This window comes from Staurois parvus, unplaced genomic scaffold (genome assembly GCF_062004578.1).
Source record: "Staurois parvus isolate SC_StPar_1 unplaced genomic scaffold, SC_StPar_1.0 ptg000019l, whole genome shotgun sequence".
NCBI classification, from domain to species: Eukaryota; Metazoa; Chordata; class Amphibia; order Anura; family Ranidae; genus Staurois; species Staurois parvus.
Window position 1 is genome coordinate 16892510 of NW_028317815.1, and position 26705 is coordinate 16919214.

The window sequence follows — 26705 nt, forward strand, 5'->3', positions numbered from 1 at the left end:
TGCTGAGAAACAACACTACATGTGCATATAGAGAACAACATACACACAATGATACGGGTTACTTTGTTAGTGTTAATGTTGATAATGTACAAAATAGAATGCAGCTTTTTATCATTTCCTGTTTCGTCTTACTGTTCTGTGATTTCATCAAAATTGACTCTGGATTTTTTTATTGGGCATAAACTAATTGTAAATATCAGAAGCAAACACCCCACAATACACCTATGATTATGTTTTAAGCCTATGTAAACAATAGTACAAAAATTGTATATATTGCAGCATACAAGTCCTTAGATATGTTTGCTTCATTACTTTTTTTAAGCTAATCCTGCCAGAAACAGACTTCTTGCTGTAGGATGACAATGTTCACTTTCTGTACTGTATACATGTAGACAGCACCATTGCACCCTAGGACAGAAAATGTATTCAGAACCTATACCCCTCTCCTCCAAAGGACAAAGTGTTCTGTGGTCAACAGAATCTGGGAACAATGCTAACTGATAATTCAAAGAGGCAGAGAGCAAGGGAAGTTATAGGCTCACTGGATTTCTGGAATAATCAACAGGTATTTTTTGTACTTATCAATCGTATAAAAATAAATGCTTTCAATTTTCTTTAACAGGCCTAAATGGAGTAAATATGAGAAGGTAGTTATTAGGGTTTACATACACTGTAAATTTTTGCTGCTTCTAGACAGCAGGTACCATGAAGTGGTATATCATACCTTTTGCATTAAGTCCCTGGAGTTCTGCGAGAGATGTAAATCCTGTGTCCCTGATATGGGTCCCTTTAGGAAGGAGCAAATGGTAAATATTGACATCATACAGTCAGTATTTGCATTGGAACTTCTGGGACAACAGCAGAGCTGTTGGACTGTGATTGTAAAAATACAATCTCAAATCAAAACTTATTTACATTGTTTAGGTATGCAATTTGTTAAGAGAGATGTACGCTGCCGATAGGCTTTTCTACTGTAATTTAGCCTGCTTTTACATTATAACGCAGCAAAACATAATAAATGAGAGCTAACTGTTCCCTATGCTTAAGGAGAGTTAAAAGAGCCATTGAATCTAAAGTGGAAGCATATTACCACTGCTTGGTATTTTTCAGAAATTGCTAGGATTTATACCACCTCATTAGGTATCTTGAGCAACACTTGCTATAAGTGTTCATGCAAAGTAGTATTACTTTTGAAAGACAGTCATTATATTTGTAGAACCATTCTTCTCATGCAGCCTCTTGCCTGACTGACATTATAGAGGAAAATCTCTGTTTGAGAGCATTTAATAAAGACTTATATCACTATCAAAAGCAGTTTGGGATAAGGAAACCATGAATATATTAACATTTACTAAATTGCATCTTTAAATTAACACCTAGTATTTCCATTTCTTTCAAATAGGTTTGATAACATTTGTTATACAATAGATCAGTAAAAAGATTAGATTGCCATAGACTTTAATTATGTACAAGCAGTGGTTTAAATTACACATACTGTGTGGCACATTTGGCATTTTCTTATTCAACATGGTGGCTGATTAACATTTAATCGTCTGGGAATTTTCAGTTAGAACTGCACAATGGGTGCACATCTTTGATGTACCAAACACCATCAACTGTAAATCAAAATAGGTCTACAATCGATAACAGAATGCCTTCTGTGCATAAGTGTGATAGCCTGGTACAGGTATAAAGGATGACACAACGTTGCTTGGTAATGCTTTGAGCCTTGCTGCCTTCTAGGACTAAGGATGTCCTGAAGCCACTACAAAAAATGAACAAAAGGGGACCTGATGAAGAAGGGGGTCACCTTCCTGTCCCAGTGACTTTTTTGCACCTATTTCTTATCTTGGTGTCATAGGGACAGGACATTATGAAAAACCTCCCCAGAGGAGTAAACGACTACAAAAAGAACTGGGCCAAAGTTCTAACTCATTACTGTTTTGACAGGAGAGAGGCTGGCCATGGGCAAATCATTTTCTTTTGTTCAACCCACTGGTTGAATGAAAGAAAATGACTTGATTCCCTTATCCACATACTCAATGTAGATGGGGAAATTCTTCCCACCGAGCCTTTGTATTCTGACAGCATGGAGATTTCCCCACCATCAGAATATACTCATCAGCACCGCCAACTATAGCCTTTCAATGCTGATCGAGAGAAAAATTTCCAAAAGGCTGATTGTACACAAGTCGATTAATAGATCAATTTGTGTACTACCAGCCTGCTCATGCATGAATCGAAATTCGGCCAGTCCCTGCTGAACCAGCCAAATTGCGATCCATGTATGGCTCGCTTTAGGTTTTACCTGTTTAGCTATGTAAAGTTTCTGCCTGCTCAGCAGATGATGCTTGTATCCTAATGATAAATATGTGCATAATCCCTTTTCCTTTACAGCAGCCTAATGTACCAGCTTCCTCAGTTGCATTTTCTGGTGCTTAGCTTGGAAGGTATCTGCCAGGGGAATAAGAAATACCCTTATATAACAGACAGATAGAGACATAAACCTCTTTGACAGAATTCAGTGTATCACAAGGGATTTTCAGGACTCCTTTCATCTGTAAATGTGAAGCTAAAAGACATCCTGAAGTTGTTTTGTCATTTGATATTTCAAGCTCTGCTGTTAACACTGGCTTATGGAACAGACTCAAAAAGCAAAAATCATGAAAAGACTATATTACTAAAAAGTATCCGTAAAAAAGTGCAATTGTCATACTGTCTTACTGAGTTCAGTGTTATCGCACAACAATTTGACTCCAGGCACAGAACCTTTGCAAAGGAGTAGGGCCAATATCATGGCGTTGAGATGTTGGGCTGAAAAATCAATAACAATCACAACTGTATCCTGTAAAATAAAATTTACAAAAAGCTGGTATTGTGTATGTTTGTCTTTGATGGATCCTAATGGAAACCATAACCTTTTATGTTTAGGTACCTTATAGTGAACCTTTCAGATCCTACAAAATGTATCAATTGTAGGCTGCAAAAGCCTTTGAAGTTACTGTGTTAGGTTTCAGATCAAATTCAATTGATTTTGGACCCCTGGCCTATGCAGGGTTCTGTCCCATTCTTCCCCTCTTAGTGCTAAGTCTCATCCCTACCACTTAAACTCAGTTGCTAAAAGAGGCTCTAGTATTGGCTGTTACATAGTGGGAGGACTTAGTGCCCCAAACATAAACAGCTGTTGAACTGATATTCTAATCTCAAGTTATCAATATAAATGTTTGCAGCAGACATACAACCTAAGATGCTTCATATATATATATATATATATATATATATATATATATATATATATATATATATATATATATATATAAAGACCCTTGAATCACAGTCAACAAAGCAACTTTGTTGTGTGTGTGTACATGTACATTCATTGAGTGACTTACATGTATTATTAGGAATACTTGCTGGCTACCTATAAAGGTATAGTAGTTGTTGTTTGATGTCAAGGTGAAAGGTCCATGACCTCAAACATAATACTTTTTCAGATGCGTTGCTTTTGGCTACCTGATGCCAGACTTAAGGCCTGCAGGGAAGAAAATACTATATACAGTAAAAAGGCGTAAAGTGTTACTAAACCCACAACAGTAAAAGCAGTCAGTATATGCAGTAAAGCATGCTTGTTATACTCACTTTTTAAGGGATTAATCCTCTGCATTGTGTAAAAAGGCTATCTGATCCTTCTTTCTCTGTTCCTCCTCTTTTTCAAGTGACCACCACTTATCTCCAGAATGAACCGTAGGCATATACATGCTCAGTTTGGTGTATATTGATAGATAGTTTTTTTTTTTTTTTTTTTTTTTGAGAGTGCTAATGATCAGCACAGGGCCAATCAGCACTGTCCAGACAGAGTTCAGGAGATTTCCATCCTCCTAGAGCAGAAAGAAAACTCCTACAATTTTAGCTTGTGCTTGGCTGGACACAGATCGAAGCCACAAGACTGCTCTAACTTGCTGATGAGAAAAGGTATTTAGCAGTTTATATTTACTAAAATAATTGCACTTCCATGTTCTGTGTACTGTGGGAGACCGGATATAGTGGATGCAGAGTCCTTGGTATAGTAACACTGTAACTATTCATGTACCAGCCAGTGGTGAAGTAAAAGGTATACTTTTATCAGTGACTAAACAGGGCCTGCTAATTTCCATTCGTATGAGACACCCGAAAGAGTTTAGGGGCCCCATTTGTAAGTCATGCAATAAAAGAACAACCCTTTTTAGTTCAGAAGACAAGTTTTCCCACTAAACCTTGTAAACAACGAATAATACAAAGAATTATATCGCTTTATTCTTTGCCCATTCTTTGGAAGGCATACTGCAGCACAAATGATTTGCATCTGCAGTATCAAATGAACCCGTCTTGGAAAATCTGCTGCGGGCTTTCAAACAACCAACTATTCACAGAAAAAGTTTTATACCTTGCTCCCTAATAAAACTAATTGCAGTGTTTCACAATTGGATATAAAGTAATTTCCAGCTAAACGTAGCCAAGGGCACTTGACTTCATATTATACAACTATGTTTTAAATGTGTTTCTTTACCAGGGTTTCTTTCTTTAACAACCTGATCACTATCTTTCACTGTTGAAAAAAGTATCATTCTGTAACTGTCACCTTCAGTCTTCTGAAAAATAAAACTGCATCTGTTACTGTATGGAGAAGGTATGGGTCTTTTATAAATATTTATTTGTGTTGCTTTTTTTGTCTGATTTATCGACTTTGTGACAAATGGCATCATAGAATAAGTGCTTCCTAAAGTGGCTGTTTTATCACCTACCACATCAACTCCTTCGAGTTGTATCTGGCAATTCTAAGAAATAAAAAGGCTATATTGCTATCTCTCAGCAGAGAAATATAAAATGATTTGGTTTCAGATATCATTCTACAAAGGCTATGTTTCTTTATAAATTCAGTGTAACAGCCTTTCATTGCACAGCTAGTTGAGGCCATCTCTCAGGAATAATAGAACATTACTTCTTTTTTTATTCATTTAGGAAACCACAGTTCAGAGACTTGTGCATTATACTGGTGCCTACAGGAGGATTTGGACACTAGCTAAAAAAAAACAATGATGAGACTGGTATATAACCCTTCCCATTCCCAGCATGCTTCAACTTTTGTTAGTGTCCTAGGAGGATAGATGTATTTTCAGTACTGAGAAAAGTCTAACCAATTTTACTAGCCAATTTCCTTCTTTTTTTTTTCTTTAATCAAGTATTCTTAACATGCTGCTTGAGCTAGGCTCTGACTTCAGATTCTTGGTAGATGCTCTATGGGCTTTTCTAGATAACCAGATCTTTGGTCCCATGGACCAGCTTTTTCCATCTTGCTTCCAGCAACCATGGTTGCTGGTTTTTACGTCATTGGATTGGATGCACAGGTCTTGAGAGTTATGCTCTCATCTTAACTAAGACATTGTGCTCCTGGTCCTCTGCCTGGCATTACAAAAAGAGTTTCTCTTCATTGTCTGGATTTAGTTTGAGCTGTGCTTGCCTACCTCACAGTCACTGCCTCCATTAGAAAGACGTACTCTGTTCATCATCTCTGATGGTCCCTCTCTCCCGATGAAGGGGGTAACACTGAAATGTAATTTTTGAGACTTCATACCTGCCTGCTTTGAACTGGGTGCCATTGCAGGGTAAATTGATTTGTACTATTGCATCCTCATGCCTGTTACTATGTACTTGACTGTGTATCTTGCTGCATTGTTTCACACTGTGCATTGTACTAGTGACATTTTATAAGGTACTTTTCTACAGTAAATGAACAGAAAAGTTTAGGTGTTATTCTGTTAAAGAAAACAAAAAAGGTACTTGCCCTGCCTTTTTTTGGTCTAATGTTCAGGCCTCTTCTGATGCCAGCTTTGGACGTGAGGTTCTTTCGGTGGCTTTTTGAGCTGCAGGCAGTCTCTAGTTTGGTTATAGTTGAGGTGTTAGAATTCACCCTTCAGTTGGACTGCTTTTGGACATCTCAAATGTCCTTGAATGCTTTGTCTCTCAGTGAACAAATTAGAAAACCGGATTTTTTTACTCATTGTAAAATCCTTTTCTTTGAGTTTAAGGGACACAGGTCCCACACCTTCTAGCTTATGATCTTTCACTTGACACTGCTTGGTTGCAAAACTGAACCAGAACTGAGGAAGCTTTGCCAGTGTCTAAATTCTCCTGTAGGCAACATTATCGCCCGATTGTCAACAGAATTTTGTAATCCTCACAGAAATCAAAAGGATTGTATGGTGAGCTCAGTATTCCTGTTATTTTCATTCTGTTCCCCTCTAATACACACTCTTACTTTGATTTAAAAATAGTTTTTTTTAATATGATACTTGCAATACTTTTCTTGGTTGTACATCACATTTTAGTAATCACAGGTTTGATACAGCTATCAAAATAATCAATTTGTTGATTACACATAATATGCTAACTACAAATAGCATGTTTTTTTGGGATATTAATTTAGATTAGAATTGATCACTGTGCTGTCTCCATCATGAATGCAAAGTAATATGTCTATGGTGTGTTTATATAGTGATAGAGATTTTTTTTTAGTGGTTGCTTGGCAACTCAGTCAAATCATACTCTTCGTAGAACTGTAAATTTGAGTGATCGCTATTTCAGCCACATCTAAAGCCACTCTTGAGCCTTAACCTATTACTAAACTCACAACAGTAAAATCAGTCTGTATATGCAGTAAAGCATGCTTGTTATACTCCCTATGGAAAACTGGAAAAAATAGGCGCTGTGGAAAATGCTGTCAAACAAGCACCTTAGTGAAGGTGCGTCTTTATTGGGTGAGACAAAGTAGCAAATATAATAAAATTGACCAGCCTGAAGTGGACAAAGTGACTCCAATAGACAGCCCGTCCACTCTGAGGGGAGCTGAGATAAGAGAATGCTTCTGTCGACTTCAAATCATGTGGTGTCAGCTTACCAGCGTCCCGGGTGGTGTCACCATGGCAAGCGAAGGCAGTGTCTGGCATTGGCTTCAGCTGGGAGCATATGTAGGGTTACCAAGACGACATGTTTCGCGCAGTTGCGCTATGTCAAGTCTCTGGCAACCCTGGCCGGCGGCCATTATATAGAAGACCATTAAAGGGAAGGCTGGCTGAGTGTAATTAGCAGGGGATGGGGTGTCAATCAGAGCGGACGGCTCGTCCTGAAGCAATGCTGAATACAAATTTAAAGGTACAAAACTGCAAATAATAAAAAGTGATATGTATAAGAACACTATTGGAAAGCATAATATACTTTTCTCTTTGGCAGAATAAAGGTAATACAACAATAAAACAAAAAAAAAAAAACTATTCTTGTGGAAGAACTCTAAGTTAAAAATGACATCACTGGTTCATGGAAGCTATGTCAAAAATTGCGTTTATAGTGAGGTAGTTATGGGTATATGGACAAAGAGGGGGGTGGGGAGAAGTGAAAGCTTGGCATAAGACAATAAAAATTACTGTATAAAAGGTATGGCAAAAAGGAATATAGTAAAATCAATACAGGTATCAAATTAGGTAGCTCATGTGTTCGTAATCAAATAAACGCAATAGATACGTAATACCATGTATTCGTAATTGAGTAAACAGAATATATACATGGTAACTGTGAGGATTAAAAAACAAGTGTTAAAAGAAGACAATACTGTATGTAAAAAAAAATAAAAATACACTGGAGGATCCCAGTTCCGGGGACTATAAGTCATACTTGTTAAATAATGCTATGGATTTCAAGATCCTCATTGAGACCATTGGGGGTCATAGAACCTAATTTGTAGATCCAGATCGTCTCTGTCTTACATAAACGGGCTAGTCTTTCATTGTCAGTAAATGGAATATGTTCGATTGCTAAGACCTTAAGAAGACTGAAATTATTTTGATGTGATTGCAAAAAGTGCCTGGGGACACTATGCTTATCGCATCCATCTCTTATAAGTCTTCTATGCTCCCCTATGCGTTTGCGTAGAGGGCGTGTGGTTCGGCCTACATATAGGAGCTTACACAGGCATGTGAGGATGTATATGACGTGGTCAGTTGCACACGTTATAAACTGACGAATGTGGTAGCTGTTGCCCTGGGAGTCCAAAAACAGGACGCCGGTACGCTGACACCACGTGATTTGAAGTCAACTAGAGCATTCTCTTATCTCAGCTCCCCTCAGAGCGGACGGGCCATCTATTGGAGTCACTTTCTCCACTCAGGCTGGTCAATTTTATTATATTTGCTACTTTGTCTCACCCAATAAAGACGCACCTTCACTAAGGTGCTTGTTTGAGAGCATTTTCCACAGCGCCTATTTTTTCCAGTTCTCTTCATCATGCAAATGATTAACAAAGCAGCAGTGGTGAGCTCATGATTAACTGTTCACATGTTTCCACCTGGAGTGGCCTCTCTGCGCTCATTTGTATGAATACTCCCTATGGAACCTAAGGGGGTTAATCCCCTGCATTGTGTAAAAAGGATGTTTGATCCTGTCTTTTCTCATCCCCCCCTTCTTTATACTCTCCCGAATCCATCTGGTAATAGCACAGACACTTGGGGGCAAGTTGCACTTGCTCAGTTTGGTGTATATTGCTAGAGAGAATTGTTTTTCTTGGGAAAGTGCATGTGATCAGCACAGTGCCAATCAGCGCTATCCAGACAGAGGGTCAGAGGTTATGCAGCCTCATAGGATAATCAGGGGAGGATGAAAACTTCTCCTACAAGTTTTAACCAGTGCTCTGCTGGACACTGATAGAAGTCACAGGACTGCTATATATTGCTGGTGAGGAAAGGTATTTAGCAGTTTACAAAAATAATTGCATTTCCATGTTCTGTGTACTGTGGGAGACCAGATATAGTGAATGCAGTGTCCTGAATTTAGAAACACTTTAAATATGATTGGTGGCCTCACTAAACAATGTATATGGTCTGAAGGTGGAAGGCCTTTTTTGTGAAGGCGACGTTTCCATATGACTTTAGATTTAGAAATCTGTCTATTGATCTTTTGACGCATTGTTTTCATTTAATTTATTTTTTTCCATAATGTGTTAAGTTTGAAGTACCCATGCTTATGATAGGCTTACTTTAAACTGATGGAAATTAATAGCTGTCTATGTATCAGGCATATTAAATATATAAAAAGCATATAATGGTAAGTTATACTGTGTATTGTGTATATCCCTTGGCAGGCAATTTATTGGATCATTGAAATCCTTAGCTTAATTTTAATATCATGAAGTGTAAATGTGAGTACACTAGTTTGCCATTTTGTTTATGTAATATTTAGATGGTGTTAAGAAATAGAAATGCTTGGCTTTTTTGTAGTACATGTTAAAGCAAAAAAAGCAGTGCCAGCTAACAACACTTCTTAAATACATATATATAAACTACCAAAATATTTGTAATTCTGTTTAGCCACCACTGCCACGCTGCATAGCTGGGAAATTACTATTATTTACTGGGTCATTTACCTGCTTTTTGGACAGAGGTGATGACACTAGTGAGCATGGTTGAGGCCAGAAGCTGCAAAGCTGAACTGGCAAAACAAGGAAGTCACCTGTGCAGCTTTGCAGTGTGACAGAAATGCTGAGAAGTGCTTTAATTGTTCTTGTTAATGAACTCATATGTTAAAATAGCAACGATTTGTTCTCTTTTATAGATTATCTTTCTCAAGGCATGGATCTTTCAGGGATAGAAGTTATTGAGAACGATCTGCTGTTTATTGGTAGAGCTCGTCTAGAAGTAGAAAACCAAGCCAAGCGTTTGCTGGAGCAAGGGGTTGAGACCCAGGTAAACTTTGTTTCTTTCAGTTTTCCTTTGTTAGGGCTGTTCATATCATGATGTTGCAGTAACGCATACATTACCACACAACAGCAGTGCATGTTAAATACTTTGCTGCACTGCAATAGAATTCATTTGGATGCAACTCCAAAAGGCACATTATTATCATGCATTGTGCTGCGCTGCCAAAATGATGTGCATGGATCCTTTCATAGCAGGTCATGTGGGAGGTGTGTTGGGGTGCCATTTTTTTATGCAGTCAGCATAATAGCCCCATGAGGTGCCCCTGGTACCTTTTTCATAGGCTTTTTTGAGTTTGGGCAAGGACACGGGCCCCATGATTACCTGGGGGCCCCATGAGTTGTCAGTTCGCCCCTACTCCAGATTGAATTATTAACTCAGAACAAGTTTATACATTAGTGCTATGTTTTTCTGATGCTGGAAGTATAGTAAAGCTAGTTGCGACCAGTATGAAACCTCTACCTGCAATATGGATATTTGCTACCTGTACAAAAAACTTGCACTTGAGGTTGTCTACCCAATAAGATGGCATAGGCATGGATGTTACCATTACAAGACACAAAATTTTGTGCAATGTTTAAACATTATGATGTAATGTATTTTATAACCCATATACACTGAGCCATGGTACAATGTTCTCACCACTAGAGAAAGGTTTAGTAGTTTACACAGTTCTCATACCATCTGGTATGGTTCATATTCATAACACCAAGGGTGCACTATATATATATATATATATATATATATATATATATACATACAAAAAAAAAAAAAATATATATATATATATATATATATATACACACACATACTGTTTTGTGAAAATTCAGGTGGTACAATACATTGTCAGGTTTTCAAGCATGCTATTGCTACTAACAAAATGTATCTGCCTAGGAGTATTCTACCAGGCACTTCTCCAGGCTGTATTTGGTGGCAAAAACAATGTAGGGAAAACACTGCAGAGCCTCCCTTCATTCACCTTGGGCTCACTTGGCTCTGCTATAAACCTGCAGAGAAAATCAGAATGGAGAGCAGGATGAGATCAGTAAGCACCCATTCACTGATCTCAGTCTAGATGACACCAGGAGAGCTCAGCGTTCAGAGTTGTTCGATTTTATGAGCAGTTCTCTGTTCCCCAATCTGCACTACCCTTGAAATAGTAATTAAATTAGGTTAAAAAAATAAGATTAAAATGGATAAGTAAACATGAATTAAAAGTCCCCCCCACACACACACATCTACACTTGTTTAGAAAGCATATAGAGTATGTTGCAACTTATATTAGATATCGTCACACCAGAGGTAAAAAAATTATTTTCGGGCCTTCATAAGTTTAAAGTGGATGAGCTGTTACTTTTTTTTTTTTTTTTAATACATTGCCTGCTTAAAATTTGGGTATCATAGGTTTTCACATTTCTGCTCACACTTTTTACCTCAGATGTGCTTGGTACTTATTAAATCAACAGACATATAGTTTTTATATTCATTGCAAATTTGAAATTATATTGTCTTTGTGTATACTTAAATCACTTAGCACCTTTTTCATCACACCCAGCTGGTAAAAAATGGTTTCTGCCTATTGTGTAGCACCTTCCTCAGATATTCTAAAATGTTTCCAAATGGGTTTTTATAATACTGGGATTGTTCCTTTAGAGCCAACTGGTCATATGATAATAAGGTGAATATAGCATTCTGACGGGGCATTAGTTTAGGGCTAGTGTTGGGTTCAGGGAGTTAAGATTAAAGTGTAACGCATTCAAAATTTCTAGTTTGGATACCATGAGGAAGAATTAAAACCTCACTCAAGCTTTTTTATGGCTGGCTAAATTTTTCTTTGTTTCCTTTCCTCGTGACCATTTATGTGAAGGGTTCTTACTGTGTCCTTTCTCTGATTATTTTTTTATGGGAGGGTCTGCATTCATAATTGCCAACTGCTTCTAATACTGTTATGTGTTAGGTTAAATGATTGTCAGATTATAGCCCATCTTTAGCCATATTCATTCCTTGGTCTTAATCATTCACATAGTTTGCTCCATGCCAGTACTGCTTCTGGTATGGATGACCGGTGGATCCAGCACTGCAGTCTGTGTCCACTCCGGCCAGTTACCTCATTTTTTTTTAAGGTCATCATGCCATATTTTTGGTCTTGAGAGGTCCCCATAGCTGGACAGCCAAAAGGAAGGGTCTATGTCACCCAAGCAGTGATGTGTACACCCAGAAAATAACCTTCTTCCTCTAAAGAGAAGAATGTAGAAGACCTGGACCTGCTCTGTTCTTACTGTATCTCAGGGCAGAGTCATCACAGAATTCAGAAGAAGGCCTCTTTTAAATGTATTTTTGGGGTACATTCTTTAAACTGAAAGGGAGCCCTGGTTGGAAGGTAAATTTAGCACACTATGCTATATAGGACAGCATAGTGTACTTTCTGGATATTTTATTTGTATATATTTTGAATTCCCGATATTCCAAGTGGAGCTCTGGACAAATGTCCAGCGTTTTGTTCTATTTTGAATGGGGAAAACTTAGAACCTTCCTCACTTTTCTATTGCTGTCTGTGTCCCCAATAGGAGGAAAAATGGTCACCAAGAAAGCGATGCAGAAGCAATGAGAACAAAAATAAAAGTACACTTTTGACCGCTCTGGTAAAATGTATCAGGAATTAAACTTCAGTGCAAGCATTTTAATAGTGGAGTATTTTCGCAACCCCAAAAAACAAAATGGTCTATCAGCAGGCCTGTCTTAAAAGAAAATTTTAAAATGCTGCTGTGGTTAGGACACAGCAAAGAGAAGAAAAATACATAACGGGGTGAAACTGAAATATATTAACAGAATGAAGACTACTCATCAAATTTGAAAAAGTATCTAAAGATAATTTTTTCTGCTTTATGCATTTGCTGTATAAATTGTTGTCAACAGTGCAGTACATAGGCTGACTGAAGTCTAAACCAGGAAAGTGTGCAACTCCACTGTCTTTGCACAGCATGTTGAAACTACTAATGAAAGAACGTCAATACAGTACACCTTGTCAGCATACAGAAAAGTCTGGTTGGCTGGGTAACATTAATGTTACAGATTATGCTTTATGTAGTTCTTTGTGTAAAATATTTCTACTTGTCCACTGCATAGGAGCTAGACTTTCAGATCTTTAACATCCTACCTCTTCACCTTTGAACACCTCGTTTATTATCTTTTAACATGATCTGCAATGTCTTTATCTGATGCTCCAGCAAAGGTAATGATTGTACTAACACAGCAAGTAAAGCTTTCATTCATGTCAGGTTCCTAACCCTTTGTACCTGAACATCCCACTAGCAATTTCTTTCAGTACCTCCTTAGACTTAGCTCTTTTAATTTGGTATTTCAGTGACTTTTATTAACTTTTTAAAAAAAATTTAACAAAGGAAATCGGGGCAAAAGACATGCCCACACAGGGGATATCAGTGGCACATAAAAAATAAAGAGAACAGTGCTGTAACAGTGTAAAAGGTGCGCTCACATAGGGGCCATTAAAGGCACATAAAATACAAAAACAGTGATATAACACCAACAATATACCAGCCAAAGGTAAGTATCTACCGCCTCACAGCACATATCCAAACAGTGAATAAAGTGGAAAAAAGAGTAAAGAAGGAAGAAGAAAACAAGACCAGAAACAGGAATCCGGGAACACCAATACCATACAGCATCTTGAACCCAGACTAGCCGGGGGGAGCATGGGAAAAGCATATGTCAACCATGGCTCCCATATTTTCAAGAATTTCCATTGAAAGTCATTATGGATACTTGGCATCTGTTCATTGAGCATCAGAGTGGTCATACGGTCCTGCACCCCCTGAAGAGGGACAGACCGGCCTTTCCAGGCCTAAGCAATTGTTCTATTGGCCGATAAAAACAAATAGGAAGCCAACTTCTGTTGATGGGCCAACATGCCCGGTTTGGGACAATGAAGCAAAGCATACCGAGCCTCCTGGCGTATGGAGAGCTGTGTAGAGAGAGCCAAATACACGAGACCAAAAACAAATCAGTCTCGGGCATGACCACCATAAATGCAAGACATTTCCACGATGGCCACAACCCCGAAAGCAGCGATCACTATAAACGGGGTTCACCTGAGCTATTCAGGCCGGGACCCAATACCAACGAAACAGTACTTTATAGCTAAATGTTCGTTTAATTCAGCATACAAACGACCAGACCCTGTTCCAGTCCTCCAGATCCGTGAATGCCCCCAAGTCACGCTCCCACTGGGCAACATATGATAGAGAGGTACGCATTGAACGCCTATTCAAGGATGCATAAAGTAGGGAAACAAGGCCCGGAGCTCCCAGACGCTGTTGGCAAAGCTTTTCAAAGGCAGATTTCTGATATGGGAAAGTGGAATTGCCCTGCAATGAGGTCAGCCAGTGTCGCAATTGAAGATAGCGAAAAAATTCCACCTGAGGAACATCCCGTGACTCCCAAAGAGAGTTCCAAGTGGGGAAGCACCTAGAAGTCAAAAAGTGTTGCACTTGTGAAAAACCATTGACCACCCACCAGGAGAATGCCCCTAGTTGATCAAAGCCCGGCAGGAAAAGAGGATTATTAGTAATTGGGAGCAAAGGCAGAAAGGGAGATATCAAGCCACTTGAGTAACGTATCGAATCCCACACTCGTAGGCTATGAAAAATTGTCAGTGGGTGTAGGGCAGGGGAGAGTCCTAAAAACGTTGATGTTGCGATGGGGGCACAGTTAGGCAGTTCCAAAAGGACCCAAAGAGGAACATTAGAGGAAGCAGCAACATAGACAGTGGGGCAATCTAGCTCTCCTGGTAGTACTTAGCTACATTAAGCATCCCAAGACCTCCCTGGAGCCTATGGATAAAAAGCGTATTTCTAGCAAATCGCATAATCCTCACCTGAATCAGCCGGAGAAAATGAGAAGGAACCTGCACTGGGAGGGTGTGAAAATAATATAACAATTTAGGCAGGATGGTCATTATCACCGAGTTGATCCATCCTATGCAGGACAGGTGCGGGAATCGCCAAGACTGCATAAAAGAGGACACAGTACGAAGCTAGGGATAATAATTTTCAGCAAACAAAGAGCCATAGGCAGGGGTCAGGCGGATGCTCAAGTATTCAAGTGAAGAGGAAGCCCATTTATAAGGGAAGTGAGACTGTCAGCGCAAAACTAAATCAGAGGCCAAGTTAATATTGAGAGTGTCAGTCTTCTCCAAATTAACCCCTTCACGCCGGGGCGGCCCTTTAAGAGTTTCAGAAGCCGGGAGGCAGGGCGGGGTTTAGGGTCATGTGACCTCCGTGACACGTCGTCATGGCGGTCATATGATCAGGAAAGGTCCCGATCGAAAGAGGAGATCGGGACCTTTCTGTAAGTACCGGACGTGCTGGGAGCGCGCAGGGCGCGCACTCTTGGCACATGTCCTTTTTTAATAGAAAGCAAATGTGCAGCCGCTCGGCATCTAGGCCCAGACACCGGGAGGCCACACATTTGGCCAGCGTGAAGAGGTTAATATGGAAACCCAAAATCAGGGAGTAATGCGCAAGGATTTGTTGCAAATTTGGAAGCATCCTCAAGGGATTAGTGAGAGTCAAGAAGGCATCATCCACAAAAAGGTTCAACTTATATTCCTGTCCCGCGTATGGAACACCCGATACATTACAATCATCCCGGAGTGGTAAACCCAGCGGCTCAAGCTCCAGGACAAAGAGGGGGGCATCCCTGTCTCGTGCCCCGTCAAATAGGAAAGGGGTCTGAGAAGTACCCCGCATACTTAACTGAAGGGGAAGTATATAAGGTCTTAATCCAAGAAAGAATAGAATCCCCAAAGCCCCAACGGGACAGCATGAACGGCAGGTATTCCCAGGATAGGGAATCAAAAGCTTTATATATGTTTAGGGACAGTAAGAATCCCAGTATTTTCCGCTGTTGTAGAAGGTGTATAAGGTGGACCACCTTACGAACGTTATCACCCACCTGTCTCCCAGGGATGATACTGACTTGATCCCTATGGACCAAACTACGCAAATATTTATTGATACGAAGACTGAGAATCTTGCCCAATATCTTCAGATCTTCAAGAGAAATGGGCTAAAAGGCTTGCGATTCCTGCACATCATTCATTGTCTTAGGAATCATTGAGATATGAGCTCTGAGCATGTCTGAAGAGGGAAAAGAACCCTGTCGTAACTCATTGAAGTAACCAGTCAAAAAGGGCTCCAACAGGGTCGCAAATTTCTTATATTAGAGGCATGAAAAGCCATCCGGGCCCAGGGCAGCGGTGGATCGTAAAGATTTGATAGCTTGAAGTACTTCCGATACAGTTTCACCAGCATTAAGGGCTACCTGCGCCGCTTCGGACAATCAAGGAAGTCGTAGATCTTGAAAGAACGCTTCTGCTTGAGCTACAGGAAAGGGATTTTGTTTGGTATATAGGCATGAAAGGAAGTCTGCGAAGCATGAAACGATCTGCTGGGGATTGGAAGCACAGTCCCCCGCAGGGAGTTGTAACTGGACCAGTTTGTGGGGTTTCCCCACAGAATTGAGTTTCCTGGCCAGCATCAGACCCAGCTTATTAGCACAGGTATAAAATCTATGTTTGGTCCAACACAAGGCCCGTTCAGCCTCCGAAGAAGCAAGCAAGTCTAATTCTGCAGTCAGAGCGTCCCACTTTCGTTTATGGGCCGCGGATTGGTGCGACTTCCAATGAGCATCTGCAGCGGTTAGTAAAGAGTGGAGGTCTGAAAGACAACGCTCCCGCTTCCAAGCCACAGCCAGCTGTATAATGTGGCTCTGCACCGTGGCCTTATGAGCCTCCCTTAGAGACACTGCCAAAAAAACAGATCCCGAGTTCTCCGTGAAATATATACGTATGAAAGATTCTCTTTGTTGATAGATGACCTGAGTAGTCAATAAAGATTTGTTAATATGCCAGTAAAAAGGGCACCGTGCTGGCCTCAACAGGGCAAGGAGTAGAACCAGGGGATCATGATCTGACCATGGCGAGGAAGGGATAGATATCCGCCTGACTAAGGGAAGCTGCTGGACATGCATAAATAAGTGGTCAATTCTGCAGAAACTGTTATGGGGATTTGAGTAGAATGTAAAGTTGCACTCAGCTGGGTGAAGTTCCCTCCAAATGTCTGCCAGCCCCGCAGTCTGAAAAAGAGAGCGCATTCGTCCCTCTAACACTAGCGCCTATCTAAAGCGAAATCCAAGGTAACATTCAAATCCCCCAAAAGAAGAAGAAGACTCTTGGAATGTTGTGAAATGATAGTGCAGAGATGGGAAAAAAAATTATGCCTAAAGCGATTGGGGGTGTAGTAAGAGACAAAAGTAACTTCCTGGTCCCAGAGGGTGCCCTGCAGGAGCAAGTACCTGCCTGTGAGGTCCGCTATATTCTGAGCGCAGATGAAGGGGAGATTACGTTTAAGAACACCCCGTCGTTTCTCGGGAGCTGAGGCCGTGTAAAAGGTAGGATAATGAGGTGAAAGATACCATGGGGCGGAGGACTGGGAAAACCTGATTTCCTGCAAGCATACTATGTCAATTTGTTGCGATTTGAGGTGATGGAAAACTTTAGACCACATCTGAGGCGCATTAAAGCCTTGAATATTTTGTGACTGTACTTTCAAAAGGGTTGAAGCCATGGTGGGATCGGCGTAATCTGCTCAGCAGAAAAGGCATAAGTCAGCCAATAATTGCCATTCCCAAGGATGGTCTGATCATGGGATCCCGAAATCCTGTTTAAAACAAAAACAGAAAAACCAGAAAGGAAAGGAAGACAAGAAAAGCAAGGAGGAAAAGAACACAGAAAAAATGTATAATAGCACAATCATATTACACCAATGGTGAAGTGCATCCTACACTCAAAGGATACCAGTTGGGGGTGGCTCTACCACCGGACACATGGCTGCAAATGGATACATCATAAACATAAGCCCTCAGAGGGCAAATGGAACAACAAACATAACACAATAAAGTCCGACATTATCAGATACAGGAGTTCCTGGAAGTGGGTCACATCCGCGGAAATCTCCCCGTTGGAAACCCAGCTAGGCTTGGGGCCCCAACCCCGTCTGGGGGGGTGACTACAGGCCGTAATGAAACCTAAACAACATAGCCCAGGTGTTCCAGCATCCCAGCAAGGCTGTCATCTTAGCACCAAGTAGTGCCCCCCCCCTGAGTCAACCTTCCCCCCTGGAGCCGGAGGGAATTCTTCAGAGGCCAAAAGTCAGAGACCTCAAGTCCAGGAGGAGACCCCCCACTCAAGGATGGAACTCAAGTGAACCGGCCGGGTGGAGCCCAATCATGAAACGCTAGGAAACTGGGAAAGCCTAAAAGGCCAAACTCACGGTCCCGTCAAAAGGATCCAATGATGAAACACAACGGAGGAAGTCCTGGATATGACTTCAGCTCAGGGAAGAGCAGGATGGACTGGGTCATAGAGGGGTCTGAGTTAGGGCCCTCTTCCTCTTGTATATCTTCTCCCAGAGGCGGCCCCACCGGAGATCCAGATGAATGTGCCGGACTCTGTGCAGCGCCTCCCGGCGGAAGAAGGTATAGGGATTCCAGGAGAGAGTGGGCCTCCTCTGGCCTGGCAACCGAGTGGCTGCAGCCTTGGTAGGTGATGGTGAGGTGGAATGGAAAGCCCCATGCGTATTTAATTCTGCGATTCACTAGGACCGAAGTGAAGGGCTTCACCTGGCGGCACTTCTGAAGAGTGATCTGGGAGAGATCCGCAAAGAGCTGGTAGCGATGCCCCTGGAACCTGAGGTCTGGGTTGTTTCTGGCTGCCAAGAGGATGGTTTCCTTAGTGCAATAATAAGTAAATTTGATGATATTTCTTGGGGGCCCATCCAGTCATCTGGGGCCCAATGCACGATGTATGGGGTCAAATTCGAGCCAGCCAGTGGGAATGGCGGAAGTCAGTTCCTGAAACAGGGCAGAAGCAGTTGAGGTGAGATGCATAACGGTTTCCGGGATACCCCTTAAGCGTAAATTGGTACGGCGGGAATGGTTCTTGAAATCCTCAAGCCGAAGCAGTGCATCCGCCAATTCTTTGTTGAGGTCACACAGACCCTGTTCGTGTCTTTCAATGACCGTGGCCACAACGTCCATTTTATCTTTGAGATTGTTTGTTCAATGGCCCAACTCCTGAATTTCTTGCGAGAGACGGTCTGCCAGCTTGGAGGTAGCAGAGGATATTTCCAACTGCAGCATGGACTTGAAGCAGCACAGGAGCTCAGCATCCCTCAGAGCTAGAGTGGGTGACTGCCGGGATGTCTCTGATACCAGGTCCTCTTTTCTGGTGGGATCCGGTTCATCTGCGATTAGCGGCGGCGGCAGACCCGAAATTGAGGCCAGGGCTTCAGATGCAGCCTCCGGCAGGTAGGCCGCAGGTTCCAGCGTGGCCTGCCGAGCGCTGAAGGTGTGAGCGGCCCCCGTTTTCTTGCCCATTGGGGCGGTGGATGGTAGCAATCTGGGGGAAGCTGGAGGGAAGATGGTCAACACCCCCCCTGAAGGCTGGCAGATGGGCGGATTTGTCCGGTGGCCGAGGAGCAGCCCTACTGTGTGGCCATGTTCGGAGCTGCTCAAGAGTGCCCCCCCCCCCAGCCCTTTTAATTTTTATAGACCTAATCTATTTTTCTAATTCTGGTACACAGCAAGTTATGACAGGATTGTTAATCACTTGAAAATTTTGAACATAGGAGATACCTCCTAAAAACGTCAACAACTTTTCTAGGACTTATATCCTATGTTCAGCTCCTCTTCCCCAGCTGCCTCTTGCCCTGCCACCATTATCAAAATGACAGTCGAGAATTACTATATTTTACATAGCTCAGCACTGGAAAGATGGCTACTATCACTATAGCACAGTGACCACAACATTGATCTGCATCTTCCACAGGGATCAGTCAGGCATAAAATATGCATACTTACATTGGTCCAAGCTGGATCACTGTCATACTTCCCAACTTTTGAACTTCGGAATGAGGGACACTTGAGGAAGGAAGTGACCTGCGCCGTGGCAAAAATGGGTGTGGCCAAATGCTTAACAGTAAGAGGGGCCTAAGGGGTGTGGTTAAACAAAACCCAGGCTTCCTTGTACCTATATATTGTTTGATTTGTGTGCCACAAGCAAGAGTCTCACAAACACAAACCCCAGCACAACCATTTTACCACTTGCCGTCCGCCCTATAGCAGAAGTGCTGCTACAGGGCGGCATGTCTGCACAATATATAAAAGTGATTTGCATTTCCAGGTAGGGGGAGCGTGCACCGCTATTGGCTACTGGGGATTCCGACAGGGCTAAGAGCAGAGATATCTGTGTGTAACCAACACAGATCTCTCTCCTGTCAGCATTGACATGCTGCTTTGTATCTCTCTGCACAGCAGAGAGATACAAAGCAGCATGTCTCCCAAGTAAAACCGCACACAGCACACAATCTAAAACACACATAGCACACTGTTAGCGCTTTGCGCACCCCAGATGTTAACCCCTTCCTGCCCAGTGTCATTAGTACGGTGTCAGTGCTTTTTATTAGCACTGATCACTGTATTAGTTCCCACCCAGTGCATTTCAGGGGCTCCCCCTCTTTTTATTAACGACCCATTCATAGAGAAACACCTGGCATTTATACAGTACCAACCGGGAAAAAGGTGGCATGGGGCAGAATCAATTGGAACTACTGCATGTGCACCCGCAGTGGTGTATAATTCAGATTTATTATACACCGCTGCGGGTGCACATACAGTAGTTCCAATTGATCCTGCCCCTTGTCAAAGTTTTCCCTGGCCAGCAATGTATAAATGCCGCTGTTTGTCTATACAGTGCTTGCTTGAGAAAAGGGGCAGAGCACCTGAAGCACATATTGGCCCCACCCATCCCCCACATCACAAGTTGAAGTTGACAGCTGCATGCTGTCTCTCATTGCGACTGCAAGCCTTGCTGACTTGCCTGCCAATTCCTTGCTGTGCTAGATGTGCACACTGTTCACACTGCTGCAGGTCCTGCTCTGCTGGAAGTTAGCATATAAAGAATAGATAATGCAGGACAAAGCCCCTGTACACCAGGACCGCAGGACAAAGGTGAAAATCAGGAAAGCCCCGTCCAATCTGGGACTGTTGGGGGTATGCAATGTAACTATACAAGAATAATCATGTCTGAACGTCAGCTTTAAGAAACCTTACAAAAATAGTTTTTAAAAAAAATGGATTCCAATGTAACCCCTTAAAGATCCATAGTTAGCCCTAATCAACCTTAATTAAAGGCTAAGTTCATCTTTTGTAAAAAAAAAAAAAAGAAAAGAATGCACATGATTTTGCATGTAAAAGAAGTGCATTTATTTTTTATTTTTTGCCATGAAGCCTGCAAGCCATTGCACCCACCATTTGTAAATCGGGAGTGCATTGTCAGGCTCCTGCAGACACTCAAGACAGCTATCTGCCTGTACCAACATACGTGCAGACAGTTACTCAACTGCAGGAAGTGTTGTGAACTACCAGGATGCTAATGAGTGCCCTGGTAGCTTATTGAGAACTACAAGCCATCTGCCATGGTGGCAGATGGAAATTGTAGTGCATTCATTCACTCACAGATCCCTGGAGGCCCCGCACAGCCGCACTGTTTTTAAATTGTGACAGTGAGAGGATCCCATCCGCTGTCACAGTGGGGGGGGGGAGGGAGTATGGGTTGCGAAGCTACTTTATTAGTAACATTTGCACCCTGAATATGGGGGTAACGTGTTATTAAAGGTGAACTTATCCTTTAATTCCTTCCTCCTCTAGCTCTTTCCTTAGCTGTTTTATTGAATTTATGCCCTTATTATTTACATTTTAAATGTAATTTTAAATGGGGCAAATTCTAGAATAACATGTACTTAAACTACTACACTAGTCAAAACAAAAGTTTTTTTGCCTATTGGTTACATAGAAAATAACAAAAGATTGTAAGAAACTATTGCCTAAAGAAAGCCTAGTTTGTCCCCCAAAAACATCACTTACTTACATTACTTAAGTAATGACAAACCCCTCGCAAAATAAACAGGCCCATAGTGGAAATGTGAAGCTGCACTGGTGCATAAGGAGTATAAATGCATGAGAGCTAAAATGGATAAGATGAACTTGTGTACAGTCTAAAGCTGGTAAATTTCCAAGAAGGCTGAAGAGCAGACAGCTAGAGCTACCAACATATATAGCACATGCGATCAGTTAGTAGGGACTCTCAATTTCATGTGATGAGTTTGCGCCTGGATGCATTTCTGGACCTCACTGTTATACGCTAGTGAGGACCTAAATGGTCAATAAGTCACTGTTTCCCTAATACAGCCTTTTTCAACCATTTCAACACAGAGGAACCCTTGACATAACTTTCTGGTCTCAGGGAGCCCCTGCTAAAAATTACTATATCTACAACTCATGATACATTGGTGTGATGGTTAGTGGGAAGAACGCTTCTTGCACTTGTAGTCACTGGGAAGAATCCCCCTCTTACAGATAGCTAAACAGAACAATGGTGTCAGAGGGAACTTTGCCAAAAGGCAGAAAGTACTCATTGCTCAAGGACCCCCCAACAACCTCTGGAGGAACTCTAAGGTTCACCCTAGGTTTTGAGGCTGTGAAAACACTCTGCATGCTAAGTGTATATGATGGTACCTGTTTCTTTGCAACTCCAGATGTACAGAAAAGCAAATGTGTCTTAATTTACAACTGGTAAAGGTTTAGAAGTCAGTTTTTTAAATACAGTTTATACAGCATTCCATTATATTTTATAATAATAAGTAAAGACATTACAGACAATGGATGATCTTCCTATTTTTGTATTGCTCTTCTTTATGTGGCCAGAATTCGCTGGTGGAAACTCTAGGGTCTGTTCACAATTCCCTCAGTGTATGATAGTTTGTTAGGAAGTAAAAGCAAATCTTATTGGTTTTGGCTTTGAGGAAGAGGGTGCTGCCCTCGAAATGTGTAAGCCATTAGGCTCCAAGATGATGTCCTTTCAAACCCAGGAGCATGTGGAGTGGACAAACTGATTGTATTATTCTGGCAGGCTTTGTCAGTCAGTCTGGACATCTGTGAGTAGATATATTTATTTTCTTTTGAGGAAATGGTTTTAGATATAATGCACTAGGCTGGTGCACCCTCTCTTTTGATGTTTTTTTCACATTTGTTTTTTCTGTGCATTAGCCATTATAACCAAGGATCGCTAAATTCCGTCACATATCCCATTCCGTCACATATGAAAATAATAAGAGGATTATTCCTAATTTCAAGACAGTGGGTAGAGCCCTGCAATAATTCCTATATATGCCTCATCGATCAAATGCACATCCAGAACCACAGGTGTATAGTGCAAACACAGATATGCATTATAGAGCCATTTATTCCAAACTGCATTTGGCCATGTTGGCCATTATCAGTGCAGTGAATGGAAACCATGGCTTTCATGGAGTAGGACTTGTTATATGTGATGGAATAGAACATGTGAATACCCTCTGTTGTAAGAAAGCTTTTTACTGTGCTACAGACTGATTTGGCTGGAAGTCTTTTTGGTTACTTTTGTCCCTTCTTACCATAACTCACTGTCTCATTGGGTCCCAAGACTTGCTGCATAGAAGGTACAGTTTCCATATGTGATGAATGCGGTGCCCGTCCCCTCCCGTTCTCACCAACATGTGGCAAATAACAGGCCAATCTCACACCGTGCTGTCACTTGCGTTACAATGCTACTCTTAGCTGCACCCTGCACAAAAGTTTCCCAGCTTGCGGGACCACACTCTGTGTGCCAGCAGCCAGAGAGCGATTGTCACTGGGTTAAGTTAATTAAGCAATTAACTCACCATCGTCCTTTTTACCGAGGAGGAAACTCACATTCTTGCTAATAACGACTATGATTTTAGATTAAACGTCTGTAACAGACACTGTCACCACATACAGGTATATTCAGAGTATTATTATATACAGTAGGACTCTTTAAGAGACAGGGATTCTTTAGTTTGCATTAAAAGCATTAGGGACAGTTTTAACACTTTTCAAAATAGGGTTTAATACTGAAAAGGTCAAAATGGTGCAAATAAAATATTTACAGAAAAAGGTGTTACAAAGAAATAAACAATAAAGTAACAGAGAAATAAAAAAATAAAAAGGTGGTGAAAATAAAGAATACTTGCAAAGTCCTGGTTTTAGCAGAGTTCAGTAAATGAGCAAGGTGTTATTGGCTCTCATAACATGACAGATGTTCCTTCGTTGATGGCAAAATGAGAGCTTCCTTCACAGGTCCTGTCATTCCTATATTCTGTGATATCAAAGGGGTGTTGACAGAGACCCTCTGACCAATCATTGGGTTTAAGGGGTGGGTGCTGGGAGGTCACCACGTTTATGACCAAGTCCCAAATACAGTTTCTTATAAGCATTCATATTTCTGAATACTTACCGTTTGCATTCTGCTTTCATGCAGATTATTGTCCAGCATTAAATTAGCTTTGAAATGGATATTAATATGGCAAGTTTTGTATATCTATTTCTCACAGGAGGGGTGTTGAGGCATAATCTACTCTGGAACCTCCTAGCATATGGATCTTTGGATTCAAAATGCTATCCAATAACTGAGGGAGATAAATATGTCTATATTCTGGCTGTGCTGTAATGATTTCATGAGCTATGGGATATGCTAAAGTATTAGAATTTTGGCTGATAAGCCATCTATCAGAAATGTGTATTCCACAGAAGTATTTATGACCCGAGGTCTGTCAGGTCTCCAGATTGCTCTGATAGGGTGATAGTTTTATTAGGGTTTTCAGACTGGAATGGGGGATTGGGCTAATGAAGAGGTCTGTGTGTCTGATCAATGAATTGATAACAAGTGCCTGACATCCCTTAACAGTGTGTGTGTTTTATAAACTGAAGGACGAAGGGAAGGGGGAAAGGTCACAGGGCTATGCCTTCTTAAGACAAGATGGCATAGGAGACTTGTGACATGACAAAATGGCTGCTACACATGCAGCTATTTGTGTGCCCAGCACGCACAACCATTACACCATACACTGCAATGATAATGGTCAAAAAGTATGAGAGATGGTCGTTAAGCAAGGAACTGTATACATTTACTGTTGGAGAGCAGGCCATAAGTTTGAGAGTTGTCGTTAAGTGAGGAACTGTATTTTTCAGAGAGAAAGTCATAAGTCTGAGAGGTCATTAAACAGGTACAGTGGGGCAAAAAAGTATTTAGTCAGCCACCAATTGTGCAAGTTCTCCCACTTAAAAAGATTAGAGAGGCCTGTAATTGGCATCATAGGTAAACCTCAACTATGAGAGACAAAATGGGAAAAAAAATCCAGACAATCACATTGGCTGATTTGGAAAGAATTTATTTGCAAATTATGGTGGAAAATAAGTATTTGGTCAATATCAAAAGTTCATCTCAATACTTTGTTATATATCCTTTGTTGGCAATGACAGAGGTCAAACGTTTCCTGTAAGTCTTCACAAGGTTGGCACACACTGTTGCTGGTATGTTGGCCCATTCCTCCATGCAGATCTCCTCTAGAGCAGTGATGTTTTGGGGCTGTCGCTGGGCAACGCGGACTTTCAACTCCCTCCAAAGGTTTTCTATGGGGTTGAGATCTGGAGACTGGCTAGGCCACTCCAGGACCTTGAAATGCTTCTTACGAAGCCACTCCTTTGTTGCCCGGGCGGTATGTTTGGGATCATTGTCATGTTGGAAGACCCAGGCACGTTTCATCTTCAATGCCGTTGCTGATGGAAGGAGGTTTGCACTCAAAATCTCACGATACATGGCCCCATTCATTCTGTCCTGTACATGGATCAGTCGTCCTGGTCCCTTTGCGGAGAAACAGCCCCAAAGCATGATGTTGCCACCCCCATGCTTCACAGTAGGTATGGTGTTTTTTGGATGCAACTCAGCATTCTCTCTCCTCCAAACACGACGAGTTGTGTTTCTACCAAACAGTTCTATTTTGGTTTCATCTGACCATATGACATTCTCCCAATCCTCTTCTGGATCATCCAAATGCTCTCTAGCAAACTTCAGACGGGCCTGGACATGTACTGGCTTAAGCAGGGGGACACGTCTGGCACTGCAGGATCTGAGTCCCTGGTGGCATAGTGTGTTACTGATGGTAGCCTTTGTTACATTGGTCCCAGCTCTCTGCAGGTCATTCACTAGGTCCCCCTTGTGGTTTTGGGATGTTTGCTCACCGTTCTTGTGATCATTTTGACCCCACAGGGTGAGATCTTGCGTGGAGCCCCAGATTAAGGGAGATTATCAGTGATCTTGTATGTCTTCCATTTTCTAATTATTGCTCCCACAGTTGTTTTGTTCACACCAAGCTGCTTGCCTATTGCAGATTCAGGCTTCCAAGCCTAGTGCAGGTCTACAATTTTGTTTCTGGTGTCCTTCGACAGCTCTTTGGGCTTCACCATAGTGGAGTTTGGAGTGTGACTGTTTGAGGTTGTGGACAGGTGTCTTTTATACTGATAACAAGTTCAAACAGGTGCCATTGATACAGGTAATGAGTGCAGGACAGAGAAGCCTCTTAAAGAAGAAGGTACAGGTCTGTGAGAGCCAGAAATCTGCTTGTTTGTAGGTGACCAAATACTTATTTTCCACCATAATTTGCAAATAAATTCTTTCCAAATCAGCCAATGTGATTGTCTGCATTTTTTTTTTCTCATTTTGTCTCTCATAGTTGAGGTCTATCTATGATGCCAATTACAGGCCTCTCTCATCTTTTTAAGTGGGAGAACTTGCACAATTGGTGGCTGACTAAATACTTTTTTGCCCCACTGTAGGTCATTAAGTGAGGAGTATCTGTATGCAGTTTGGAATATAGGGCTCCATATTTGGCTATGTTTGAACTATACACCAGCACTTCTGGATGTGCATTTGGCTGATGGCACATTAAGGAT

At 41.5% G+C, this 26705-nt stretch overlaps 1 protein-coding gene across 1 annotated transcript in view; it reads left to right on the forward strand.

The window, feature by feature from the left end:
- COG5 (component of oligomeric golgi complex 5) overlaps nt 1–26705 on the forward strand; it is a 430205-nt gene that overhangs the window by 194089 nt on the left and 209411 nt on the right. The window contains exon 7 of the mRNA XM_089685182.1: nt 9637–9767. Coding sequence (XP_089541308.1) covers nt 9637–9767 — 131 coding nt within the window. The remainder of the gene's footprint in view (nt 1–9636; nt 9768–26705) is intronic.